Source organism: Lutjanus erythropterus, chromosome 8 (assembly GCF_056507025.1).
Source record: "Lutjanus erythropterus isolate fLutEry1 chromosome 8, fLutEry1.hap2, whole genome shotgun sequence".
Lineage (NCBI taxonomy): Eukaryota > Metazoa > Chordata > Actinopteri > Lutjaniformes > Lutjanidae > Lutjanus > Lutjanus erythropterus.
This window is the reverse complement of record NC_139324.1, coordinates 4603142-4630261: the sequence shown is the minus strand read 5'-3', so window position 1 is coordinate 4630261 and position 27120 is coordinate 4603142. Positions and strand designations below refer to the sequence as shown.

Sequence of the window (27120 nt, the reverse complement as noted above, 5' to 3'; positions counted from 1 at the left end):
AGCAGTAGGTGTTTCTCCTCCAACTGTATATACTGTCTCCTACACAGTGGGTGAGGAAGTCACAGGGCATAGGCTGCCATTAATTTTAGGACATATGACAGCAATAGGAGAAATATCATTCATTTGTCTGTGGATTTTGAAAGTTTCCTCAAGTTTGATTTAGTTATCTTTCACATACAACACATGAAACGTTATTATTATCATAGTTTAATATGGACTAAGTCTTCTTATGCTGAGGATCATGTTGTCTGGATGTCCTAAAATCACACCAGCTAATCATGGCATTGCATTCATCATCTTACCACTGACCGAACAATATGTTTTCTGTTTGTGTTTTTACCCTGCTTCTTGTCTTCCTAGTCAGTCTGCCAGTTTGGAAGCACCCTGAAGCCCATCATCATGCCAGAGATTCTTCAGGTCCAGCAGGAGGAGGTGCGCAGGGTGTTCTGGGCTGAGTGTGTCAGGCCCAAAGAATATATCCACAAGTATGATAAATATGCTACACTGGTATCCAAGCAGGGTGAGGAAGATGTAGAGCAGTTCCTCACTGAGCAGCACTCCTTCCAGGAAATAATGGCAGAGGTGATACACTACCAGCAGCTCGCCGACCAGATCGAGTACACATCAAGCAAGGTATTTGATCAGCAAGGTGAAACTCACCAGAAATGACTAAGTTAAATATGGCATGTATATTTCAGACAGTGAGGTTCTGGTGATGTCTAATCAAACTTGTAGTGAGACTGTAAGAGGAGAATATGAAACGTTTTTTTATATTTATTTGATTTTTTTCAAAATGTTTGTGAGAGGCACAGAGAGGGTCGTGTTTGACCCTAGACCTGTGAGTGACCAGTACAGATCTTGCGAGAGTTTTGTAAATCAAGGGTTCCCTTATAGACATGCCTGAGAGAGAGGAGCCCAGCTCGAAAAATAGATAAATAGTTTCAATTCATGGCAGCCAATGTTTGAATTGTGTTGGGTTGCTACAAATAAATGAATGTATGGTAAACATTGTCATTCAAGACATATTTTTTGTTTTTGACTCTGGAATCCTGCACGCAGTTATACACAAAGTTGTTGTGGCTTTTAACTAAAGGCTAGCTAACAGGATCTGACTTGCCTCGGTACGATAACTTGTTTTGTAAAAAAAAAAAAAAAATTATACTGACTAAAAGACTTGAATTCCAATGGTAACTATCATTCCACATAGAAACTATCAAATACATCCAGAAAACCCAAAGAATTTGAAAATTTCAAAAGCAACAGTCTTTAAATGCAAATGTTTTCTGTAACTGTTACTATCTCTCCTTAATCCACAGTAATTTCTTTAAATGATATTACATAATTGTGTTACTGACCTATACTCTGGGCTTTAGGTTGTCCGTCTTGGCATGTTTGAGGTTCACTCCCTTCGGCTTATCCACTCTCTTGTCAAGCGTGCTCAGGACCTACAACACAAACTGCTTACACGGATGCTTCAGGACCATCAGGAAATCAACAAGAAGTCAGTTGGTTTGCCCTTTTCACTTTTTCTTTGCAGAAGTTTCAGAATACAGCTGAATGATTTTTTAAAAAGGTGACAGCAATTTCTGTTTGATGTTGATACTTCTGAAATATACATATGGAAGCTTCCACTCTGGAGCCTTGAAATAAACTGAAGGGAACATACAGTGGCACCCTTTTGGTTTCAGACCCAGTGTTAGCTGCTGTATTAGCCTTGATCCCGATGGTGTTTCCAAGCCGTGCCATTGTAAGAGTGTAAATCTGTGAAACCTTTTGTATATATCACTAAGTTATTGCCCCTCCTCTCACAGGCTCTGTAATGAATTTGAGAAGATTGCAGAGAAAGCACTGAGCACCCCACCTGACACGCATACACTGATGGAGCTTAAGGTAAACACCCCACAGTTCTTGTCACAAAGACTAGCTTGGTGCAGTGTGATATGCACAACATGTTGTCATTCACATCTTTGTCCACAAATCAGTTAGCTGTCCACATATTTTTCCTCTTACCTGTAGTGCTGTTTATCCATCTAGATTGTTTTGGTGTGAGATGCAGTATTTGAGATATCGGCTGTAAAGATCTCTTCCTTCTCTCAAATATAATTGAACTAGATGGCACTCGGCTTGTGGTGCTCAAAGAGCCAAGAAATATGGATTTGCAAAACTCAACATAATTGTCTCTTACCAGAAATTAGCTAGGTTAGTTCAGCTAAGAGGATGTCAATAATTTAACATCCCACACTGCCACAAGCCTCACTTCCATGAGCAGAGTAGATGCACGCTTCCTTCTGTCCAGTAATTCACTTAGTAGCTACACTTCGATTGGAAGAAAATAGTTCCTACTTGAAACTGCTCACAACAAGGTCTGTGGATTGTCTTAAGAAGGTCTAGAAAAAGACGTTGTTGTGTTCAAGTCTGTTTTTTGCTGCTTTGAGTACCATCTAGTTCCATTATATGTGAGAGAGGCTAAGCATCTCTATGGCCAGTATCTTCAAAAATTAGGGTGAACTGTCCCTTCCCAGATCTAGTCAGTAATAAAAGATAATAAGTTGTTTTTTGTTCCTATGGTGCAGTGTGTTTAATGTTAAAGGCCCACAGTCCTTTAACACAGGTGTACAGGAAGCCTGCGATTCATTTCACACCTAGTAACTAGCTTAGGGCAGTAACTGGACTGTGGCACGGACAATAATCAAACACTTTCATTTTAAAATAATATATACTATTTTTTCCTTTTATATTAAGTATCATATCAATTTCTTGTGCCCCATCCAGACCTTCATGAACAAAGTGGAGACGACAGAGATGCCTCTGTTGAAGCAAAGGTTGGCAGACGCCAACACACAATTGTGTTTCCTGATGGACTTTGTTACCCTCTCACCGCTGGACATGGAGCTCAACACACAGACCATACAGTGGCTGAAGCGTATGCCATCCATCTTTAAGGAACACAGACAGATCATTAATGAAAAAACAGAGCAATATCAGAGTGGACTTAAGGTCTGTCTCTCTACTATATCAATCTATTGATCTATTGTTTACTGCATTCTGGATGTTTTCACATCAGAACTGTAGAACTAAATAGTTAATGTAAAATGGGAAAAAAATGAAATGAAAACTGCAAAGTGAATTTCTGTCTGTGCATTCCAGTTGTGCCGCGATCACTTTGTGGAAGAACTGGAGAGCTACAGTGCACAGGTGGAGGAGTTTGTCACATTTGGTGAGCTGACGGATCTCAGCATCTATTTGAAGAAAGCCCAGGTCCTCAATGCTAAGCTGGAGCTGGCCATGGCAAAGGTACATGAGGTTTTCAATGCTTACAAATATTTGTCTGTGTACTTGTTTGTCATATGTATGTATGTATCACTTTTTGCACGCACTTTTTCAGCAATTAAAAAAAAAAAAAAAAAAATATATATATATATATATATATATATATATATATATATATATATATATATAATAGGACTAGAGGAAAAAGGAGGTCAGTATTGCAGTAAATCATGCAGAAGAACTTTGCTTCTGCTGATATCCAAGCTATGATAAAACCTATCATAGCATACAGTTCACTTTGTTTGTTCCAGTGTCAAGAATGAGAAGGAATTGGTGGTCATGGATAGAAATGCTTCTGTCTGATAAACATTTGTTATACAGTGGATTATTACATTGCAGTGAAGGTGACATTACCATATGTGCTAACAAATATTGAACCTCTAGAGGGCAGTGTTGTCTGTAAAAATAACTCAGTGACCAGTTGTAAAAAGAGTTTGTCATCAGTACATTGACTCATCTACTTATCCATCTATATCTGTCTTTATTTCCTCAATCCTTCTTATTTCCTCTCTCGCTGCAAAGATAAATGATTTCAATATGGAGGAGGAAGCCTATGGCTGGTCTGTTTCCCAGTACCCACAGCGCAAGATGATCCAAGACAAGCTCACACCCTTCCTCCGCCTCTATGAGACAGCCAGTGATTTCCTAAACCAGTACGAGCAGTGGCTCCATGGGCCGCTCTCGGATGTGAACCCAGACAAGGTACCAGAACTAGAAAATTCCTTGGCTGTGAAGTTGGATATTATGTGAAAGTAATGTCAAGAATTTTAGAATGAGCAGAGACATGTTTTATCTTCATTACAGCTTTGGTGTTGCTTAGAATGCCATCATACAAGTCTTGTCTCTACAGTCCAAGCACAAGTTCATACATGTGTGTTAAGGTTTTGATGAGTTATGTTTAGATGTGGTTATTGTCGAGATGATGGAGGCAATTTAATGCATTATGTTTGTTGTTTGAAGCCTGTGTTGACCTCAAAGAAAAAGTCAGGTTTCATGAGAGCAGTATGGTCTTGGAATGTGGACGACCTCAGGAATGCTGGGTATAACTGCTGGTTTCTTATTTTTCTGTTGGGACATTGATCCAGTAACTGAAAGAAAAAATACAGAAATACTGAAGTGCTGAAAACTATGTCTTTTCCTAGTGAAGTTTTTACTGTGCAACAAACCTAAAAGGACGAGGTTACTATATGAACTATCAGAGTCATTAACAGTAATGGATTAGAAATAGCATATTGCAGCTGATTTGTAGCACAGTGAAAGCCCAGAACAGTGTGAGCCCCTCTGTAGCACCTAGTGAAGGAAACTAAGTTTGAAAAAGCTTCTTAAACAAGGCAGTAGACCTTTCTCAGAGCAGCAATTTTGACATGAAATGGTATGGTAAACACTGGTGTTACCAATGATTACGTTTACACGCATAAAATATTCTGCTTTCTGGTTTTTGCCCTTGTTCCGAAAAAGACAATATTCCTACTAAGCTGTTTACGTGAATAATAAAAATGATTAATCCTCTAATATTCCTGTTTACATGCGGCTGTGCATACTCCAATTATGGAAAATCTAATGGCTGGAGCTGCCGAAGCCATTTTGCATCAAAACAGTGTTTTTTCAAAGTTTTCCACTGTTGGCGGACTTGTTTGATTGTATGAACACAGCCTCCCACTTCCATTCTTTCAGCCATCTTCTTGAAAAGGTTGGCATTGCAATATGTGCACATATCCAAAAACCTGTTTATTTCTTCTTTTGATGAGAAATGTGGGCTATTCTTTTGTGCAAGCATCTGTACCCCAGCCTTACAAACTAGTAAAAATGCTCCTTAAACCTAAATAATACCGGCATATCCCACACCTTTTAATTGACAAAATGTACTTTCACAATTCAGCATATCTAAACAGAATATGTTATTTACAAGACCTGTATCAAATTCAGAGTATTGTCACACTGTGAATAGTGTAAAATCCATGTGTGTCCAAATGTAATGAGTGATATTAATTAAAGTTCTCTTCCACTCAGGTCAAACAGAGTCTGGGCGCTGCTATTGTGTATGTTGGCTCATTGGAAAGGCTCTGCTACACTAAGTGGAACAGGACATTAATTAATGTAAATGGTAACACCTGTGTTTAACCTGCTATTTTATGTTAGTATAGCTGCTGTGAAAAAGTTTTATACAGTGAGATCTAGGTTTAAAGAAACACATGGCAATATAAAAAGACATAAACAGGATGTTAAAAAAAGAGTAAGATGAAATAAAAGCTAAAAAATAGTTAAAAGTGAATACAACCAATTAAATGTACAAAAAATTTACAGATCAGTCACAATGCGGTGTATGCATAGGTGAAATTAGTAAGGTGATAGTTCTAATGAAGCCAGCTTGCTTTTTACATTAATATTTTATATATTAACATGGCTACTATGAAACAGGCATATAGCACTCATTCATTCCTTTACACTCTTCTTTTCTTACGCTACTTTCCCTCCTCTCTCCGTCAGACTGCATATTAAGCCTCCATAGCACAATCACACAGGTGTTTTCACTTGACTGATTAGAGCACAGCTGTGATACGCTCCAGCCCGCCCGCCCCTGTGCGACCCTCCAAAGGATAAGCGGTTATACATAATGGATGGATGGATGATTAGAGCCCACAGGATTGGAGAGGTCACCTTAGAGCTATGCTCCATACAAGCTTCAGTTTTATGTTTAATGTCCTTCACTGTCAGCACTGACTGAATTTTAAAAGGAAAGCACCGTCTCCATCTTCATACCCGGCTGAAGTAACCAGTGCTATGACTGTCAGTATTACTTTTGTTTGTACAGCTTCTGCCACTAACAGCACTGCTGTCTTTGCTGTACAACCACTAACTGTATTGCCTTTGTTACTACAGTGGAAACCTTTTACATGGATTACATCTGTCTAGGTCATTTTTTTTACTATAAGTGAATGATACCATCTAACATTTGTGTAGTTTAGTAAGTAATGAAATGGACAGATTTGCCATTTACTGAATTTCATATTGACTGTTTGAAAACATAGTAGGCTTACAGCTGTTATAAACGCTTTTCAAATTACTTTACAAGTTAAATTAACATACTGTAAATAATTCAAATACACTAATGTAGCACAGTGCTATTTATAAAATATAGCTCACTGTGGTTTCATTGCTGCATCTTGTAAACTCATTTTTGGCACTTTGTCATTAGGGGTGGGTAAAAATATCGAAAAATCGATGCATCAAAATTATCCGCCCCCTAATTCAATATCGATTAAGCAAACCCTCTGAATCGATTCACCTCCTGGCCATTGGGGGCGCTGTGTGCAACATCTTCGTGTGATTCGCGTTTTAAGGATGGAGGCTGCACGCAACCAAACAATATGTCTGCAAACTACCGCCAAGCTCTGTCCGCGCACAGAAGATAACAGAGTCCGTGGCCGTCTTCATTTGCAAGGACCTTCGACTGTACAGTGTCGTGGAAAATGAAGGTTTTAAGAAGATGGTACACACACTTGAACCACGATACGCTATACCAACACAAAAACACATGACAGAGGTCGCCATCCTGAAGCTGTACACAGAGGTGAAGACAGAGGTTTATATGCACAAGTGAGCTACTATGGTGCTGCTAATGTTTTATTTTCAGATGTTTTATTGCCCAAAGATGTGAAGTAACGTACCACATGTGTTATGGGCATGAAAATAAATATTTAAAAATTGCCAACAGGTACTCTTAATTATTTGTGTATTTCTACTTCTTACTGAATTGATATTGAAGAATTTAAATCAATATCGAATCGAATCGAAACCTAAAGAATTGAAATCGAATCGAATCGTGAGGTTCTTAACAATACCCAGCCCTATTTGTCATAAGCTTTCAGGAGAGTACGCTTTTCATTGAGAGAAAATTACTTTCTTTTACCCATCATGATTTCACTGTACACACAGCAGTAGCCTTAAATAGCCAGCCAGAAGCAGACAGATTACTGTGAGGCAAAGTACAGTATGTTGGGAGTAAAGTTAAAAGAAAAAAAAAGAATAACAGAATTCGAATTGTTTTCCATATGCTGTCATGTATGAGGAGACCCAAAATGAACACCATAAATTGACTACTCACTTACTATAAGCAAATTGTTTAAACAGCATTTTCATAGGAATGATTCTGTCCAAAGCTTTTGATTCATGTAGGTGGTTGACACACACATACACATATTTCACCTTATCAACCACTCAGTACTCCCTAGCATTTAATCAGGTTATCCTTAAGTGGTCATTTGTGTCAAGTTTGTAGAATTTCCTTCAATGCGCTTTCGAGACATCAGGTTCACAAGAATGGATAACCTGAAACATAATGCCTCTGGCGTGTAGTCATAAAAAAGGTTTTTCAAAAATATATGGAATCTCAGAAGTCCATCAGCATAACAGTCATGAATGTGCAAAAAAAATGGCTGATTGTTCCAGTAGCATTTGAGATTAGCACTGGATCTTGCGCGCACATGCAACATGTAGACACACACGCAAGCAATCACATGATCCCCTCCAGGCTTAATAATCGAACTGTAATACACTAACAGGTTATGGTATAATAAACTGTATTATTCTATTACTCAGTTGACAATTATTATATCATAGTCATTCTATTTTTTTTACAATGTCCTTGTAATGCAAATCCCACTCTTGTAGGTAGAAGGAGATGTTGGTAACTACTGGCGCACTCTGTACAAGCTGGAGAAAGGCTTCAGCAATGTACCCACAGCCCTGAACATAGCCACCACTATGAAGACTAAGGTGGAGGACTTCAAGGAGCACATTCCTATGGTGCAGGTAAGACTCTAACAGCAAGATTTAATATCTGTAGACATCAACATAATGTACTTCATTTTATCACACTACTTTTCTTTTGTACTGCTCCTCTTTCATAGGTACTCTGCAACCCAGGCTTACGTGACCGCCACTGGGATGCCATGTCAGAGGTGGCTGGCATCTCCCTGCAGCCAGCTGATGACGAGGCTTGTGTGGACCACTTCATATCCATGTGCCTGGAACAGCACCTAAGCAGCTTTGAGGGCATTAGCGAGGCAGCCAGCAAGGAGTACTCCCTAGAGAAGGCCATGGAGAGAATGGCCAGCGAGTGGGGAGACATGGAGTTCAGCCTCCTGGCCTACCGAGAGACGGGCACCACCATCCTGTCATCTGTGGATGAAGTGCAGATGCTGCTGGACGACCACATTGTGAAGACACAAACCATGAGGGGGTCACCCTTCATCAAACCTTTCGAGGTGGAGATACGGTAAGAGAACATTTGTTTGAGAATTATTGTGCTTAGCTTTTTTGAAAAAGCAGTTCAGTAATGTATGACCTACGTATACATGGTAGGGCTAACTGAAATTGTTCAAGTCAAACAAAGAGGTGTTTAGTTTGGTTGTTTATTAATCTGGGGCTTTTACTGTGGTAGTAAGCTGGTGCAATTTGCTAATGATGCCCCAGCATTTTGTTCTCACTCTTGTCACGTTGTCTGTTATTGGGCAGGCCATACAGAGTGGAATATTATATGAGAAAAACTACTATAAACTCAGTGTTTACTACAATCCAGTATTAGCCTGTATAGTGTGCTACTGCCACTCTTCCATCACTCTCACCCCCAATATTGGCTTATTTCGTAGTTTGGCAGCCAAAATGGATATTTTTTGACAATAGCTGTGCAACAAAACAGAGATTTTTATATATAAATGCTGATAGTGAGTTAATCACTTCTGTCCAGAAGGGCTTGACTGCTGGACAGTGCCACAGCAAGTGGGTTAACGTATCCACAATCATGCCAGAAGAGATAAGAGTCACTTAATAATTATTTTTTAAATATGGAGGGACTAATTTACAGTCTATATGAAAGTTTAAATTCAATTTTACTGACTTACATTACAAAAGAGGTCCTCAATATTCTGTCCCAGGCTGCTGAGTGAGAGTGAGTGACACTGCTAAGTCTTGCTCCAAATGGTGTTGAACCAGAGTAGAGTTACAAATTTCCTTAACTGATCATTGGTAACATTAACGATCAATTAATTAATTAATTGTTATTGATGATATTGATTGATCAAATTCTCAAAGGGATAGTTCACCCAAAAATGAAAATTCAGTCATTATCTACTTGCCCTCATGATGTTTGAAGGTCAGGTTTAGTATTTTTAGTCCACAAAACACTGGCAGATTATGCAACGCTGTTTTCCTGTGAAGCTCCAGCAGTGTTTTGTGGACTGAAAAGCCAATCCCAACCTTCAGTCGGCATGAGAGTGAGTAGATAATGACTGAATTTTCATTTTTGGGTGAACTATCCTTTTAATGACCATATAACTGATCATTTATTAATCATTACCACCCTTAAGCTGGAGCACTGAACTTTGTAGAAGAGTGACTCAACAACCTTGCGTACAAACCTGATTATACCAACCTGATACCTCAGTCTGAAGCTAATGACTCAAACTGTTTTTCTGTTCTCTTAGAATCGCAGATAAAATATTCTTTGTGAAAACAACGCTTTCAGTCGAGCACACCATATAATTCATTTATTACTATTCTGTTTTTATCTGCCTCTGAGTTCAGCAAATGATCAAATTTCCCCATCCTCCATAATTTCTGAGATTATTGCAATATTATGTTGCTGCCAGGCACAGTTTGACACAGGACTCCCTACAGCTTTTAAAAATGTATTGTGCCATATTGGGCAGCGTGCCAAAGCAGCTACTGTAAAGTTTCTGATGAACTTTTCTATAATATCACATGGAAACTTTATAATACCATTATCTAGCTTTGCGGGTGGGAGAGGATGATATCACAGTGAGTATAAAGAAATCGTTTTTCAGTAGATTGTACACGTTCCTCATCAGAGACAATCCCAACTTCCATTTATACTGAGTGTACTAACTATGGACCAAAGTATATCTGTCGGTGATCATTTGAAACGAAAACATCAAGAAGTGGAAAATAATTTTGTAAACCCAGATAAATGATATTGATTATGGTTGGTGATGAATTGCCTTTCATATCTTTTAGGGTGGCAGAGATGGTTTTGAAACTTGCTTTCTTCTTCATGTCACATAGACCTACCATGTTGTCACCAATGCACAATAAGTTGGACATAGTGAGCTCTGTTTGTGTGTCCCTCATCTTTACTTTGTATCCCGACTCTCATGTACTCATTTTCTCCTGTAGGGAATGGGAGGGCAAGTTGCTGCTTCTCCAAGAGATCCTGGATGAATGGTTAAAGGTGCAGTCCACTTGGCTTTACCTTGAGCCTATATTCAGCTCTCCAGACATCATGACTCAGATGCCTGAAGAGGGACGCCGCTTCACAACTGTAGACAAAACCTGGAGGGACACCATGAAGCAAGTTTCCCTGGTAAGTTTTAAAAATCCAGTGTGTAAGTTTTACTGGGATCTTTTGGAAGAATTTGTCAGAAATGTATAACATTCATCAGTGTGTTTTCTTCAGAGTATAACCACCTGAAAATAAGAATCATTGTGTTTTTGTTACCTTAAAATGAACTGTTTATATCGACAAAGGGAGTGGGTTCTCTTCTATGTCTGCTATGTTCTACAGTAACCCAGATCAGTCAGCCAGCCTCACTGCCACTGTAGTTTCTCCTACACAGTAGGAAGGGTAGAGTGAGGCAACATATTTGTAATCTGCAAATTCAGCACTAGATGCCATTAAATCCTGCACTCTGGTCCTTTAATATATTTAATCTTGTTTGTTATGTTTGATTTTAATTCGTTCCAATTTTAATGTTGCGGCAGGATGTGGTAATGATTAGGAGGACCAACTTTAATACAGGAAACTCTTTGTGAAGGGGAATGAAGAAAAAGATGAGCTTCTTCTGAGGTAGATCAATAGACTATCATTATCCGAAATAATTCCAGGGCAGATATGACCAAGATAGGAGCAATGTACTTAGTCACTGACAGGAGCAATCATAACATCATCATCAGACTACTATATATATAAAATAGCTATGTCAAAACTGACCCTGAATAGCAACAGATTCGCAAGTACAAGTGCATTGTAGCGCAGCTTATGAAGTTGAGCTTGGAGAATTAGAAAAGGTTGACAAAAAGGGAAACATTATAGTACCCTGTCTAAACAACGCAACAGAAACTCAACCTCAAAATGTCTGTGTAGCCAATACTGCTGGGCAATATATCAATATTATTGTATGTAAGTTTAGAGAACATATGTATATGAATATCTATATTGTGACATAGCCTGATAATATCGAGATATTGTTTATAAGCCATATCACCCAGCCTGAGTAGCCAGATATCTACTGCTGAACAATAGTACTGAACAGGCTTTCTCTAATTGGTTGACCTTTGGTTCCAGGTGTAAGAATACTTTTAAAAATATATGTACAATATATTTATATATCCAGAAAATATATACAATAGGCCTAAATATAAGCAGTTCATTTACTTCTGTGAAGAAAAGTAAATTAAATGTTTATATTTAAAGTTTATATTATTTATGATATTTAAAAAAAGAAATCTCATGGGATGCGCTTTTAGCACTTCGGATTTAAAATTCCAACACCACAGAACCAGCAATATTTTGGGATAAAGTTGCTATTTGTATGTATCTATTTCTTCTTTAGTATTATTATTATTATTATTATTATTATTAATAATAATTTATTTCTTTAATAAAATATTAAAAATCAATTAAAAATCCTCCTTTTTTCAGTCTATATAATTACTAAATGGTGAGCAATATTTACGTCAGTCAGTATGGCTGTTTTTTTTTACACTACAGCAGATAGCAAACTGAATGCCAACAATATTGAGGAGATGAAGAGGGACAAACAGTGTCTGGACAGTTCAGTTCATCATAGATTACAATAATGCAGCACATTCACAGATGTTTCATGAAGGAGACGTGCGTCTGTCTGTGTCAATATAACAGAGACTCCAGTCTGTAGTGTATAAACCACAAAACTGTACAGTCACATTAGGATTCATGATCAAAAATTTTTTTTTTTTATATCACATTGACACTTCTACTACTGTGGCTGCAGAAAGAAAGGCTCTGGTCCTCATTTGACATAGATATAGAAACAAGTTCAGAGTGGGAGCGTCAAGGCAGTTTGACACGGTCAAGATGCTTTTAGTGTGTGTTCTGCCATTTAAAACAGTGGGTGTACTTGAAAATGCAAGCGTCAGATGCTTTTAGTGCGTTTTGGCTGCAATAGAATGGATAGTTAGAGGAGCACAGTGACTTACTTCCCCAAAACCCAGAGCATCAGCCAATTAAATCTTGGTCAAACAGGAACACATTCAACCATCCAATTGAGCATTGACCGTACAGAGACATTCCTACAGAGTGGTTGTAGGAAATGTCTTTGTGATGTCAAAAAAGTACCAATAGGTCGAAATAGTGAGATGCCTGGAGCCTGATCAGAAAGTTTACTGGTCATGTCAGCAAAAAGCTGGTTTTAAATGGACTCTGTTATCTCTTTTCTCTTTTTTTTCTAATGACTTTTAACACAGTCAGGATGCCTGTGGCTTGAGCTGCAAATACAGATCCAAATTCAAGTATGATATACACGGCTCAGGTCTGCTATATTACCTGTAAGTATGATCATTAAAATTTAAGGTCAATTTTGTATAATGAGACCAAATTCAACACATAACTGACTTTTATGATGGTATCTGACCAGTTTGGGCAAAACAAAAACACACAAACATGCACAATAGTGAGAGTGACAGCAGAGGGTGAGAATGAAATATAGTCAAAAACAAGAGGCGCACAAGTATACAGTAGAGGCAGAAAGGAGTATGCAGACTGAGGGAGGGAGGAAAGGACAGTGCAGACCAAGGAAGGAATCGGTAGGAAAAGGACAGAGAGCAAGACAGAAACAACAGAGTGAGGATAGAAAGTCAGTGTTGCACCAGTATCCTCAAAGAGCTTCCAAAGGGTAATTGGCGTCCTCAGTAGACCTGAAATGAGACACATCAATTTCAGGCAGTGTCCTCCAGAAAGCCCAGCCTGACTGCACCATCAAATAGAAATTATGGATTTTGTCTGGAAGGGGCAGGGCTATACTGAGCCACAAAGAAAATGAGGTCACCAAGGGACAGGGAGCCTACACACACAGATGTGCATTTGTATTGTCTAGTCCACTGTGAGTTGTGTACACAGTGTTGTTAGCGTATTAGCACAAATGTTTATACAGTACTTTTTACATTTTCGCTTGCGCTCACCCAGTATGAGAAAAATAGGGTTTTTGTTTTGACTTTTAAGGTTTTTTTTATTTTAAGATTCAATTAATTCTACAGATAAACTAAACTGTTCCTATGTATGGTACAAATGAATGGAAAATTGCTTTATATTTCAATTAAAGGTGGCAGTGTAGCGTTCCCTGTCAAACGTGGATCCTTTTGTCAGAGGTCTAGTTCGGATTTTTTGAAGTAGGATAATGTTACGCACTTATTCATAGTCAGTGTATTATCTACAGTGGATGGTGGTTGATACACCACCAGTTTAGAGAAAGAGCAGGACACCAGACTCATTTTGGTGAAAAAAACGTACACTGGAGTTGCTGGTGCCTTGATTGGTTAGTTAGTTTGTGTTATTGCATGTCTTCAGTGAACCGGAACTAACCCTTTAAAACACAGAAGTCACACAATTACAAAAACAAACTAACTGATATCCTTCCTCTGAAATATGAAGTATCCCTTTAACTTCTACAGTGCATGCAGTTTGGTTAACATTAATGTGCATGTATGTGATTAAACATTGCAAATGAATGGTTTTGTTTCAAGCCATTTTGTGAATGTGTGTGATACTGCTGCTGAGGATTTGTATTTTGTTAAACTGTTGAGTCTCCACGCTGCTGCTTAGTTACCTTAATGGGCTTAGACAGACAGGAAGGATTTTTCATTGGTACCCGCTGTGTGAATTTAATCAGAAAGTAAATATGCTATTTGATGTTGGCATTTTCTTCCTTAGTAAGGTAATTATGTAGCTTCAGGGCATTGAAGATTGTCAGACAGCTTTCCAAATGAATAGACAGTGATCTGCTTTATTGCTTACTGCTTCAGAACACACATTACAAGTACAGGTAAAACTCACTGTTAAGTGCAGGAAAGACAACATACTACCATAACATTTGAGCCCAATTTGTTGTACTACATGCTAGCATGACTAATTCCTGTTACTACTCTTAAGCTTACTTTACCATCACTGTGAGACTGTCCATATTTGGGAAACTGTGTCACTTGTAGTTGTAGGTATAGTGAAATGCTGGAAGTGTTCTGAAAACTTAATCTGCAGTTTTTCAAACTCACTAAAAGCAACAATTGACATGCCTTACGTTACACGCATCAAATAATGCCACTAAGGCACACTGCATCAGATTTGAAATGCTAACATTGCAACATTTTGGTAACTTATATTTTATCTCTTATATGTTTCTGTTTATTTGTTTAGTATTATTAATAACTTTTTTCTGTATTAAAAATTGTCCCCTGCAGAAGAAAATCTTACCTTCTTCATCTAGTCTATATAATGACTAAATAGTGTGCGTTATTCAGGCAGCCAGGATAATTTCATCAGTTTCACTCTGACAATTAAGATCAGTAAGGACACTTAGTATTTCTTCCTCTCCATTTATGATGAATTGTCATTGAATAAGTTTTTAAAAGTATACAAATTGTAACATTATGATTCATGACCAAAATGTTTTCTATCACGTCAACACATCTGTTCAAATTCACATGCTTTCTCCCTCTCCTTCCCTACCTCTGCTGCAGGTCCAGGTTTTTCTTTCTTTTGTTTGTTTGTTCGTTTTTTCTTTTATAACCTGGTTTTAGGTGCCGCAGCTCCATTAGCAGTTGCTCCTCATGTCCATGCCTTTTTTTTATTGCATTTAGCTCTCCACAAACGTGCTGTGGCTGAGGGAAAAAAAAACTTTGGTCCTCATTTGATGCTAGAGGCAGTTTGACGCACCTCAAGATGCTTTTAGTGCTAGTTCTGCCATTAAAAACAACAGGTGGACTTCAAAACACGAGCATCTGATGCTTTTAGTGTGTTAGGGCCTTTACAATTGTGCAAGTCATCTACAGTAGGTTGCTATTCTCTTTAAGTATCCCCAGTGGACATCTGAACACAGCAGTTAGAGATTGATAAAAAGACATTTCCAGAAACCTGTTTCCCATAGTTTAAGAGTAAATGTCTCAAATCAGGGCAGTTTTCAACCTCTTTAAATTAAAGTCTCTTTGAAAAAAGAATCAATCAAAACATGCTGCTTAATTGTTATGTCCATGTTGTTGAGGGCATCTCAGCAGTTGGGACAGCACATTATAGTTATTAATACCAGTCATTTTTATAATTTGTACATACACTGAATAGCTACCAATGTGACATGACTGAGTGGAATATTTTCTTCATAGAATGTGTGGAAAAAAATAACTTTTATAGTTAGATGTCACTAGGAATGATCCAGAATGAGAACAATGGCCAACACAAATCTAGTTGCTCCCCGCAAACTATGTTAGTCCTTAGCCCCAGTATTTTATTTGATGACTTTAGAAAAAAAATTGAAAATAAGTTCAGCATCTCTTATCTACATTTAAATTGTTTCAACTGTTATTCGACTATGATGTGAAATGATAGTTCTCAGATTAAGATGAATAAATTATGGATGGCTCTTCTTCTGTAATCTCCAATTTCTTGGGGTGTTTAAAGCAAATGATTCTAATTCACCTCACCATGTAGGTTGGTTATAGGATGAACACTCCTCTCTCCTCACTCTGCATAAGATCATACTGCATCAGAATCTGACAAAGAAAACATCCCTTCATCTCGTCCATAGCATTGATCAGCAGTGCATGAAATTGGAATCATCTCGACTCCGTACTGCCACAGAACAGTGTGAGCAAAAAGGCAGGCTACAGTGCAGCTCTCCTACCCACAAATCACATCAGGGTTTTTGCCCGGGCTGTTGTCGTCAGATCAGCCACTGGGAGCTGCTCAAGATCCACTGATCTCCCAGTGCCTTGCAGCCTCCACATCTCAACTTCTTTTTTTTTCCTCCACTTTTCTTTATTTGCTGCCTGCTTTAATGTGTCATTTATCTACTATTGCATGCACAATTGCAGATACAAACAGGGCCAAATCAATTTAAAAGACTTATTTCTATGAACCTGCTTTCTTTCAACTTTGCAGCACATTGCACCCTTGTCCTTGTTAATGAGCTGAGGAATGGAGAAACAAAACCATCTGAGCTCATGGAGAAGATGACTGACATATTGTTTACTAATAGAGTGATGGATTCACCCAATAATAACACAATTATAGTCTGGAAAAGAATAACTCTCCTAATATTACACTCAATCATACAGATACAATGCCCTGAATGTGTGGTGTGTGTCACATTAGAACAAAGAAAATTAATTTCTTTAGGTTATGTTTTCACCAAACAGATTGCAGAGCTGCTATATCAGCTGTGGACAGTTCCTGTCCCCCATTGAAGCCATCTGTTTGGAGCATAAAAAACACATTATCACACATAATACATGCATTAGAACATTGTTATCCCTTCAGTGTGCCTGTGAATAGCTTCCTGCTGGCAGACTGAATATAAAAATAGCCCTCTTATTACATTGCCCTCATAGAGAAGGGGCCAAAATCACAAGTCTGATGAAATCTATGAGAAGCCAGACTCACAGTACATCAATCAGACACCCACAGCCAGTATAATTGTATAGCCCACTGAAACACAGTCAATGCTTGATCATTTTATTTAGCATTTCAAGTGAGCGTTAGTTACTGTAGCCTTTTCTACGGACTGTTGCCTCATTAAAAATGCTCTAAAAGGCTTTAATCTCTGTTTATGACTTGTATTATATGGTGAGCCCATAGGGGGAAAAGTCACTTTAGCATGAGCCAACAGCCATTGCTTCCACTTGGGTCATCATAAGAAATCAACACCAAATCACAAGAGATCAAAATAATTATCCCATTCTGGATGCTCTTTGTGGTTCTGGTTTTGAACAGAACACGAAGAGATTAAACGTATCTTTCAGTGGCTGTGCCTCCTTTTAATGTATAATGACCCTTACATGATCCAAAACAGAAGTTGTGCCAAGTCAAAGCAGTGCAATAATGTACATCCTCCTCTTTGCTGCTTTTCCAGCAGTATTGATTGTAGATTTTTCCAGACCATCTGTTACTGTAGAATTGTTTGTATCACATACACTATCCAGTATTGAATATCTGCATAGTACTTTTTTCTTTCTTTCTAAAAAATTGTTTTAAAATAATTGTATTATATGCCAACATTATATTTGTAATGTCTTTTATTGTTGTTATTTATAGTTATACACATACTCTCCATAAACACATTATTAGGGCTGGGTATGGTTTAAAAATTACAATACCCTCAGTACCCTGAAAGTGATACCAATAGAGTGTTTCATTTGATACCATCTTTTTTATTTCATTCCATACCCATCATGTGAGTGAAAGCATTCCTGAAATTATCCTTCTGCATTTTATGCATTTATTTATATCAGACCCCGCAGTATAGCCATCCCTCCGGATGTTTTGGTGGAATCTGGGATGCTGAACTGTCACAGCACCATAACACAGACTGTATGGGTTGTGGCTGCTATGGTAATGGGACAATCACATGTCATATTAGATCAAAGAACGCTTGCGGTGATTGGCTGCGAGCAAAACAATACAAATAGTCATCTTGTTTTAGATCTGGGAACAAAACGGATCAAAAGCAGATATCATTGGACGGGAGAAGTTTCAGTACTGCGTTGGTTATTACCTTAAAGGTACCCAGCCCTACATATCATTATTGATACACTGATGGGTTCATGTGAACATTTCACCTTACATGTTGCGAGGTGTGAAAACAGCAAAGCAATAACAGGCTCAAGGCTAACTGATCACATCAAACAAAAGATGAAAGTACACCATCCTTTTTGTAGGCTAGCTATTCAACTATACCAGCTGCTTCTTGTATAGTTTATATTGTCTACATTTGCTAAAGCTTTTAACCATGTTGCCAAGTTGCATCGTGCAGAAGAGTGGTGTTATTTCTTGCAGTGCGAAATGCTCTGTAAATGAGACGTTAATAAGCCTGGGAAGATTGTGATTTTAAAATACCATAGAGCAACAAAACAAAGATAGTCTCCTTTTTTTTGACATCTCTATACATTTAATTTCAGGCAAAAATAGCATGTTCTTATGTTACTCCATGTTATTTACTCCTTTCTGCTCCCTCCTGCATTTTATTTTCATTCCATTCAGAGGATGAAATCAGGCTGTGCGGTTCATTTCAGCATCACCAATGTTTTCATGTGAGCAGGTTCAGGCGTCCACTGTCCAACCACAGAGTTTTTATTTAGGCACTTCCTGGGGGTGACAGTTGGAGAGGATATTGAATTAGTGTACAGATGGGATGATATCAGAGCTGAAATATTTCATAGGTGCTAGACAGGCCTCAGGTGAAATCTCTATTACTGTCCCATCATAGATTTTTTTAGGGCGCTGTGTGACAAGTGGGCCTCACTGTGGAACATAGAGTGGATGTTGCAAAAGGAAGATTTTGCTGTGTTTTAGTGTTACCTTCAAGGCAGCAGTAACAACACTGCACAACTTGAAAATATGAACACAACAATCCATCCTCCTGTCATGTTTCCTTAATGAACTAAACAGTATATTGACAGTGCTGAAAATGTTCCTTTGCCTAGGAATTGTAGGTGCAATGTGTAAGAAATAGCCAGAATTTTAGTTTAAAGGAGTAATCTGTAATCTGTTTACTGTAAAAAATTACAAAATGGCCATGTCATCATATCATCAAGGAAATATGTTAAGTTGAAATAATAATTTCTCTTACATTAATGCTACAGCTGCGGAGTCCTGCAGTTTGAAATTTCTACTTTGGGCCAGAATAACTGTTTTGTATGCTTGTTTCACATTAATTAGAGTTTGTATTAAAGCCGAACATTTGCCGAATGAGATGGTGTTTGTTTATGAGTCGTAAGAAATCATGAATAATCTTTCAGATGAGTAGATGTTTGTAACGGTTAAATTGAGCGATATGTTAATGCAGTCTGGCAGGCAGTGAGACAGGCAGCCACGTAACCTAATCTATTTTCAGAGCTGCGGGATTTTGTGCTTCAAGAGGCGTTAGTCCGGTCGCGCTGTAGTTTCAGCTGTGAGATGTATGCAAGTTTGCTACTGTCATAATCTCTCTACGATTTTGTAGAGTAATGAATAAACTAAATAAACTCAAAAAACGTCAAGAAAGAAAATATTCTTACATCTTTTTTTCTGTAGTTAACTGTACACTTTCTGAATTCAAATTTCAAGGTTTTCGAACTAAGACAAGCTTAATTGCCTTGTTAACTCATTGTAAAACCCACTTCATCAAACTAGACAGAAACAAAATAAAACTCACCAATAAGATCTTTTTTTGTCTTTCCACTGTTCAACAACCACCAGTTGTGGTTTGATTGAAAATAAATCCTTAATCCAATGTGTTATATGTGAAAATAGTCTGGCTCCTAGCTCTCTCTCTGATGCCTGACCTTCCTCTCGCTCCTCAGTGCTTCCGGCAGATTCTGTCTCTGCCTGCCGTCTTCATAGTCCCCAGAGTCAGAGGCCTGGTCAGAACCGTTGTAAATTACCTCAAAACAGTATTCCCTCTCGTCAAGCTGGGCCCATGTGTCTTAGAGGCTGGTCCGGTCGTGTTCACTGAGAGGATGCTAAGACTGGTTCCGCTGCCCACGGTGTGAACACAAACACTCCTCCAGTGTTCTAGCTGCAGGTCTGGCCAGACTCGAGTCAGCTTAGGCAGGAGTTCTCAACCCTTTGTAACTTGAGGCCCACTTCCGATTGTTAAAAAATTTCTGAGGACCACAGTCAAAGATGATGACAGCAAAGAGTATAGTGAGTAGCAGTCAGCCATTACTCTGGTGATATGTTATGTCCTATATGTTTTGAGCTGCAGTTCCTGCAACAAGTGCCCATATTGATGCTTTAATGTTGGGGCATATTTGGAACAGACTCTTTTGTGAAATACTTATACTGTAGGGCACTTTGCAGATGGTTGTGTCATTTGACTAGGGAGTGAATGCAATAAAATTTCTGCTTTCTTGCACATATAGTGGCCTTGAGTGGTCCATTAAAAAAGTTTCACAGTCCAGAGAGACAAAGGAAACAGTATCTCATTATAAAACTCAGAGAAAACCCTGCAGTGGGTAGTTATCAGCTGTTTGTGCCAGTTTACCACCGTCATTGGAGACCAAACACTGGCAAATTATCCAGATGGGTAAAACTTGTCCATTTATGTGTTTTAAATGTATTTTTATTATAACTATGTGTTTTAGGAGTTGATGATTATAAAATGGACCATGCTGGTTGTTGACCTCAGAAACTATTGTGAATTGAAAGCCCTTCACCAATATATATCCAATATATATTTTGCTTTAAACACTGTTCTCTCCTGTCTTTGTTAGGACAAGCATGTGTTGGCAGTGATCGCCATCGACAAGATGCTAGAGAGGCTAAAAAAGTCCAATGAGCTTCTGGAAATGATCCTCAAAGGTCTTAATAACTACCTGGAGAAGAAGCGTCTCTATTTCCCACGGTTCTTCTTCCTGTCCAATGAGGAGCTTCTGGAAATCCTCTCTGAGACCAAAGACCCCACAAGGTAAAAAGCTAAAACATTATTATAAATGTATATGGTGACATATACATTATATAACATTACTCCTAAACACAATTAACAGTATTGTTGGATGTGTATAGCTGGACATGCACCATGGTTGGCACCTTAGTAAAATACTTGACTGTCCATTAATAGTCCATTCAGCTCACTGAGCACCTGATCTGTGTGTATAGGCAATGATAAATGAACCAAACCAACTTCTGTAGAACAAGAAAATGGTGGAACCACAAACCACTTTCCATCAAAAAAGGCTCAAAACAGAGATTCAGCATGTGAAAGCAGCAAATCTAGAAAACAATTTAAAAGAGTTATAGCCTTTGAAAGACTGATGTTAGAGCAGGAAAATAACTACAACGCCTACTCAACCTCTAAAGTGGTTTCCCCAGAAGCCAAGTCCTTACTGATAACCAACCCTTGTCTCATTTCACCCAGGGCGTTTGGTTAATAATGAATGTGATTCCAGACAAAAGATGTTCAGGCTTCTTACTCTCTTCCTGCCATTTCTATTTCTCTTTTCGTTTCCACTCTACAATCCCTCTGTTCTCTCTTTGACTTCTGGGAATTGTCATCACATCGGTGCAGATGCACGCAATCAGGAGCTCTTCTGTAAAGAAGGGATTTCTGCAGTAGCGGGGGTGCTGGTAGGCCAGGCAGGGCAATGTAATGATGGGAAAGTGCTAATTTGATTTTTTGAGAATTGGAGTCACTGGTCACAGAATGTAATGCTAGACTTGCAAACGGCCTTTCTTTTATATCAGTGGTACAGAGAAAGTATGATAGCTATTCTTTAAGTTTTTAATGCTTTAGAATTGGTACATTTGTTCCTATTTCCTATTTTCCCTGTTGACTGTTATAGTGCACAGCAAGTGCAGCAACAGAATCACAGAGATATGAAGCAGTAAAAGAACAGGAAAGACTTGTTCATTGTGTGACATTCAAGAAGAGTTACTAACAATACCACTGACCTCTGCAGACACTGGTCTTAAGTTGCACTTACAATAAGTAGGACCAAGGACAAGGATGGGTTTCGCAATGGAAAAAGTCACAGAACATGATTTGAATCCAAATGAAAATTAGACGACATCACTTAGTAGAGTGCAGCTCTCTGCCAGGCAACCCAAAAGGGAATATTCTGATCTCATTCCTTTGTAATCACCAACATTCTGATTCCTGACTCTATTTTTTCTCAGTAACATGTAACTAGTAACGTTCCAACATTGCTAGTACAATAGGTAAGCCTTGTTTTAGCCTAGCAGTTGTTGATGACTTGCAGTTGTTGTTTAAAAAGTATGAATCTCATACAATCATAAATGTGCACAAAAGATTTTAGGCTGATAGGTCCAGTAGTATGCAAGATTAGCTGTGGGCAAGTACCAGGCCTGTTGGTCTCAAACACACACACACACACACACACACACACACACACACACACACACACACACACACACACACACACACACACACACACACACACACGCACACACTCATGACCCACTGCATGATTTCCTCCAGGTGATAAAAGCTGGTGAAAGAGGTTGTTAGGGGTGCAGCTGGATTGTCTCACAATTCCCCAACTAAACTCTGACACACATTCTAACAAATTAAGGCTTCAGTTACAGATCCATAGAAATTCTCTCCTTCAGTGTTTCAAAAAGTCTTTATCACAGTGTAACAAGACTGTCAGCAAGCATCCCTACCCAGAACAACCCTTTTAAAGAGTACCTCCACACTGAAACATATCTTTGAGAACACTAAATTTAATTTGTGACCTTGTAAATAGTAGTTTACCAAAATTCTCTTGTATCAAGTTTCACTTACCAGTATTTTTTTTGCTTCTTATGAGTTGTAAACTGCTGTTTTGTACTGTGTAGTGAGGAAATATAACTGGGGCAATCATCAACAGCACAGAGCACAGATTTGCCAGTGTTATACTGATCCCAGTTTGCTTTTGTTAGCTTTTTAATTTTCATATATCATTGCTGTAGGTCTAAATTGATTCTTAAATTATCTAATTTCAAAAAAGTGTACCCTAAACACTGAATGGAAAAAAATAGTTTTAATATTGTATGCCTACCTCTATGCTTTTTTGTCTAAATTTTACTAGTGGCTAGTCTTAAGTCTCCCTAGGCAAGTTATGGTTGCCAAATCCCCCAAAAAATCAGCCCCAGACAGATTTTGTTTTTTGTTTTTCAGCAGCAGGCTCTTTTAATAGTAAAGGTTGCTGACCCCTGTCCTATAACATGAAACGCAATTTAAAGAAAAAGAAGTCTGGCATCAGTTTCAAGTTCTTCTTCTCATGATTTATGTCTGAAGCCTTTTTTCCATTTTCCATTATTTCACAGAGGGGGGGCAGACATTCACACTGGGTGCACCATTACTATTGTATATAATATGCAAATTTTAACACCATTATCTGCAAAGAACAGCATGGACACTGTATAGATGTGGACTAATAACTCTAGAGGTTACACATTAAAATATGTGTAGATTTTTTATGTGATTGTGGCATATTTCTACTATTCTGATGGTGTATGTTTTTATTTGTAGAATTGAGACGCTTTAGGTGATAACTGGTGCAGTTTTTATGTTGCTTTCAAACCATTTAACCTACTGTCACTATCATCAATAAAATCAGAAATTTAACAAATTCTTCACATAGGAATTTAAAGTACTTAACAGCATAGATTCAAAGTATGTGTGTGTTATTCAGGCAGGCACAAACTGACAATTTACTGTCTGTTGTGCAGTGAAAGCAGCACATAAACAACTCAACAGTAACATGTAGTTTTGTATCATTGTCGACTCTGGATTCATTTATATACAGTTATGCTGTAGAGGCATTTTGACAAAACTCCCAACCCACCGACTTGTGTACATAAAGTGTGAGTGAAGCTTAGGAAATAATGCAAGCACCGAAAATGGCTGCATTGGTTTCAATGGAAATAAATCTGTGTTACAGTTGTGAGTGTCATTTGTCATGTTAGTAAAATGTCCATGTGATGTAACTTACAGTATAGTGTGAGGGGCTGGTGTAAGCTATACTTCAGACATTAGAGCAGATCCTCACATCAGATTATTCTCCCATAGGGTGCAGCCTCATCTGAAGAAGTGCTTTGAAGGCATCGCTAGCGTGGTGTTCACCGACGTGCTGGACATCACCCACATGAAGAGCAGCGAGGGGGAAGTGGTACAGCTGCTGGATATCATTTCCACCTCCAAAGCCAGGGGCCAGGTGGAGAAGTGGCTTCTGGAACTTGAGAATGGCATGATTGCCTCCCTACATAAGGTGTTGTGTGGATTGTTATTGCACTATTTTTTTAAGCTTCATAATGTGTATTTTTTCTTAAAGTTTGACTAAGATTTTAAGATACTTTGTATGTGTGTATGTGTGTGTGTGTATATGAAGACAATAAGAATCATAAAATCTTAGAACATTGTGCAGGTTAGGTTGGAAGCCAAAAAAGGCTTATAAAAATACCTCCCATATATAAATAACAGTAGACACTTCAAAGTATAAGGACAAAGCGGTAATATAAAATTGATTTTACAAGTTGAGATGACCTTTTCAGATGTTTTTTGACCAATGATAGATGATGTAGATGTTGTTTGTAGTGATGTAGGTAGGTTGTTCCAAAGAGATGGTCCTCTGTATTTCTATATGCATTGATTAAGAGGAAGACTTGCAAAAATTGTTGGGTGCCAGACAAGTCATAAGATAGGTGTACATACAGTATTTACACATAAACACACAAGTCTGGTGCATGTTTGTTTTAAAGCTAATCATTCTCAGAAATTTATTTTGGATTAGCAAAATCTTATTGAGAAAAGTGGGAAATGTAGCGACCCACACAGTGTTAGAATATATAATATGAGGCTTGATGAAGCTGCAAGAAAAAGTGAAAATACAAGAATGATTTATCAATGAATGAACACTACTCAAAAAATTCAATATTGTCTATGAATATTTTGGCTGTTTTTTGACTCAGCGTGTGACACCAAAATTGAGTCTGCACATTTAAGGCTTCTCCAGTGATACAGGTATCTGGGGGTTAAAGCCTTTGTCCCTCTTGTGGTCCATTATAGGTGATCGGGGAGGCGATTGAGGCGTACCCCAATGAGCTGAGGATTAATTGGGTGCGTGCTTGGCCAGGCCAGACGGTGCTCTGTGTCTCACAGGTCTACTGGACTAAGGATATTCATGAAGCCATTAATTCAGGACAGAAGGTGATCAACTTCTTGTTATATGCTTTACGTATTCTGAGTAACAGTTTACATATTATGTAGTGTTAGGGTAAGACCCTAACTAGACTATATACTGTTTCCTGGGCTCTGTCCTACAGAAGCTCACTCCTTCATGGACAGTATTGTAATTACATTCAAGTCACAGAGCTAAGCATCTGTTTTTCTAAGAAATAAGTCCCTGACTATGTTTGAAAAACCCAGAATGTCATTTAACAACACTGCTGTTTCAAACATATTTCAAGATCCTCAGAGACTCTTGTTACCATCTGGATAGCCTGTCCACTTCATGCATTTTGATTCAAGTCATGCAAATGGTGGTTAAAAATGTTTTTTACTGTGCAACAGATTAAATATTTTATCAAGTTAGACATAAACTATTTTAATTGTTTGCTTTGTGTGTTTTTTTTATGGTGTTTGGCTATTTTTTTTCTTTCTTTTTGGATATATATGTCTGGAAAAGCTGACATATAATAAGTCATAAGATGCTCTGTAGAATGAAAGAATGCCAATTAAAACTTAAATGATAGACATAGCCCACATACTTACCATAATTATCTGATAAATATCAAGGAAAAACTTAACAGAATCTGCAGTATACTCTGAAGTTCCATGTTTTCTGTATCATAGCTGCAACCATCATATGCTGTGTGGTACATCAGCGCATGAGAAACAGCCTAAAAGATTTAAAGGGTTGTCAAGATGAGGTGAACAATGTCTGATCGATGTCAGATAAACTGTAAGACAAACAGATTACCCTGCAATGAGTGTGTTACTTACAGTAATGACTTACCCGGTGGCGGTATCCACAAGCTGTCATCTAATTCATAGCAATTCAGCATTAAACACAGAGACAGGGGTGGATATGGGAACAGCTGGTCTGAATGAGGATCACAAACAGTATTAAATCTGTCACATCAAATGAAGAACACCTATATCTCATGAGCTGACACATCGCATTTAGTTGATGTAGCCAGCAGAGGTCCGCTGCCATGACCATCTGTGGTATTATGCTGGTTTATAAAGTTGGACTGGAAAACCCATTTGTATCGCAGATTATTTTTTAAAGACACAAAAGTTTGGACGTTTTACCACATATGGTGAAGATGAGGCCCAGCCAGAAATTTTCTACTGCATGTCTGTTTACTTCCTGTCAATTCTATAGTAACATTAACTTAAGTCTACAGACTTAGTGATTTTTCATCTTTAAGTCAGTTATTTCACTTTTCACAGTTAGCTTGGCACATATTGACAAAATAAGATAAGAAGCTTTATTGTCATGGGGGTACAATGGAATTCCATTTGGCAACATCTCTTGTAGCAGCTACAATGTCCTGATCATAAAATATAATGTAATATAAATAGTAAAAATAAGTAAGTAAAATAAGGTGCAGTTAGAATATTTACAACAGATACAGACTGTAATAGTCTGTATCAAGAGTGCAAGACAGTCAGTCAGTATTATATAGTATATACTGTAGTAGTATAGTATATAGTCAGTACTGTTGACAGCATTTACCTTTTGTTTTCTATAATAATGTTTTTTGTGTATTTTGATAATCACCTCAGTGTCACAGATCATTTTAGAAGCTGTAGCTAGCATTGTCATCTTCATTCAAACTCAACAGAAACAAAATCATGGTCGAAATAACTCACCATAACTCACTAAAGTAGATGTGAAATACTGGCTGTACATATTATTTTTCCCCTCTCCTTCTCTGATGTCTGACCTCCCTCTCACTCCTCTCCTGCTATTATTGGTGATTGCTATAGAAATTGAAATAAAACCCAAATTGTTTTTGATGAGTTTGATTTTGTTTCTGTCGGA

At 38.0% G+C, this 27120-nt stretch overlaps 1 protein-coding gene across 1 annotated transcript in view; it reads left to right on the top strand.

Annotated features, from left to right (window-relative positions):
• dnah7 (dynein, axonemal, heavy chain 7) overlaps positions 1-27120 on the top strand; it is a 127006-nt gene that overhangs the window by 7901 nt on the left and 91985 nt on the right. Inside the window, exons 11-22 of the mRNA XM_084724267.1 lie at positions 361-633; positions 1374-1501; positions 1812-1890; positions 2773-2997; positions 3148-3294; positions 3853-4032; positions 8002-8142; positions 8241-8608; positions 10525-10711; positions 20842-21035; positions 24141-24339; positions 25137-25277. Coding sequence (XP_084580393.1) covers positions 361-633; positions 1374-1501; positions 1812-1890; positions 2773-2997; positions 3148-3294; positions 3853-4032; positions 8002-8142; positions 8241-8608; positions 10525-10711; positions 20842-21035; positions 24141-24339; positions 25137-25277 — 2262 coding nt within the window. The remainder of the gene's footprint in view (positions 1-360; positions 634-1373; positions 1502-1811; positions 1891-2772; positions 2998-3147; positions 3295-3852; positions 4033-8001; positions 8143-8240; positions 8609-10524; positions 10712-20841; positions 21036-24140; positions 24340-25136; positions 25278-27120) is intronic.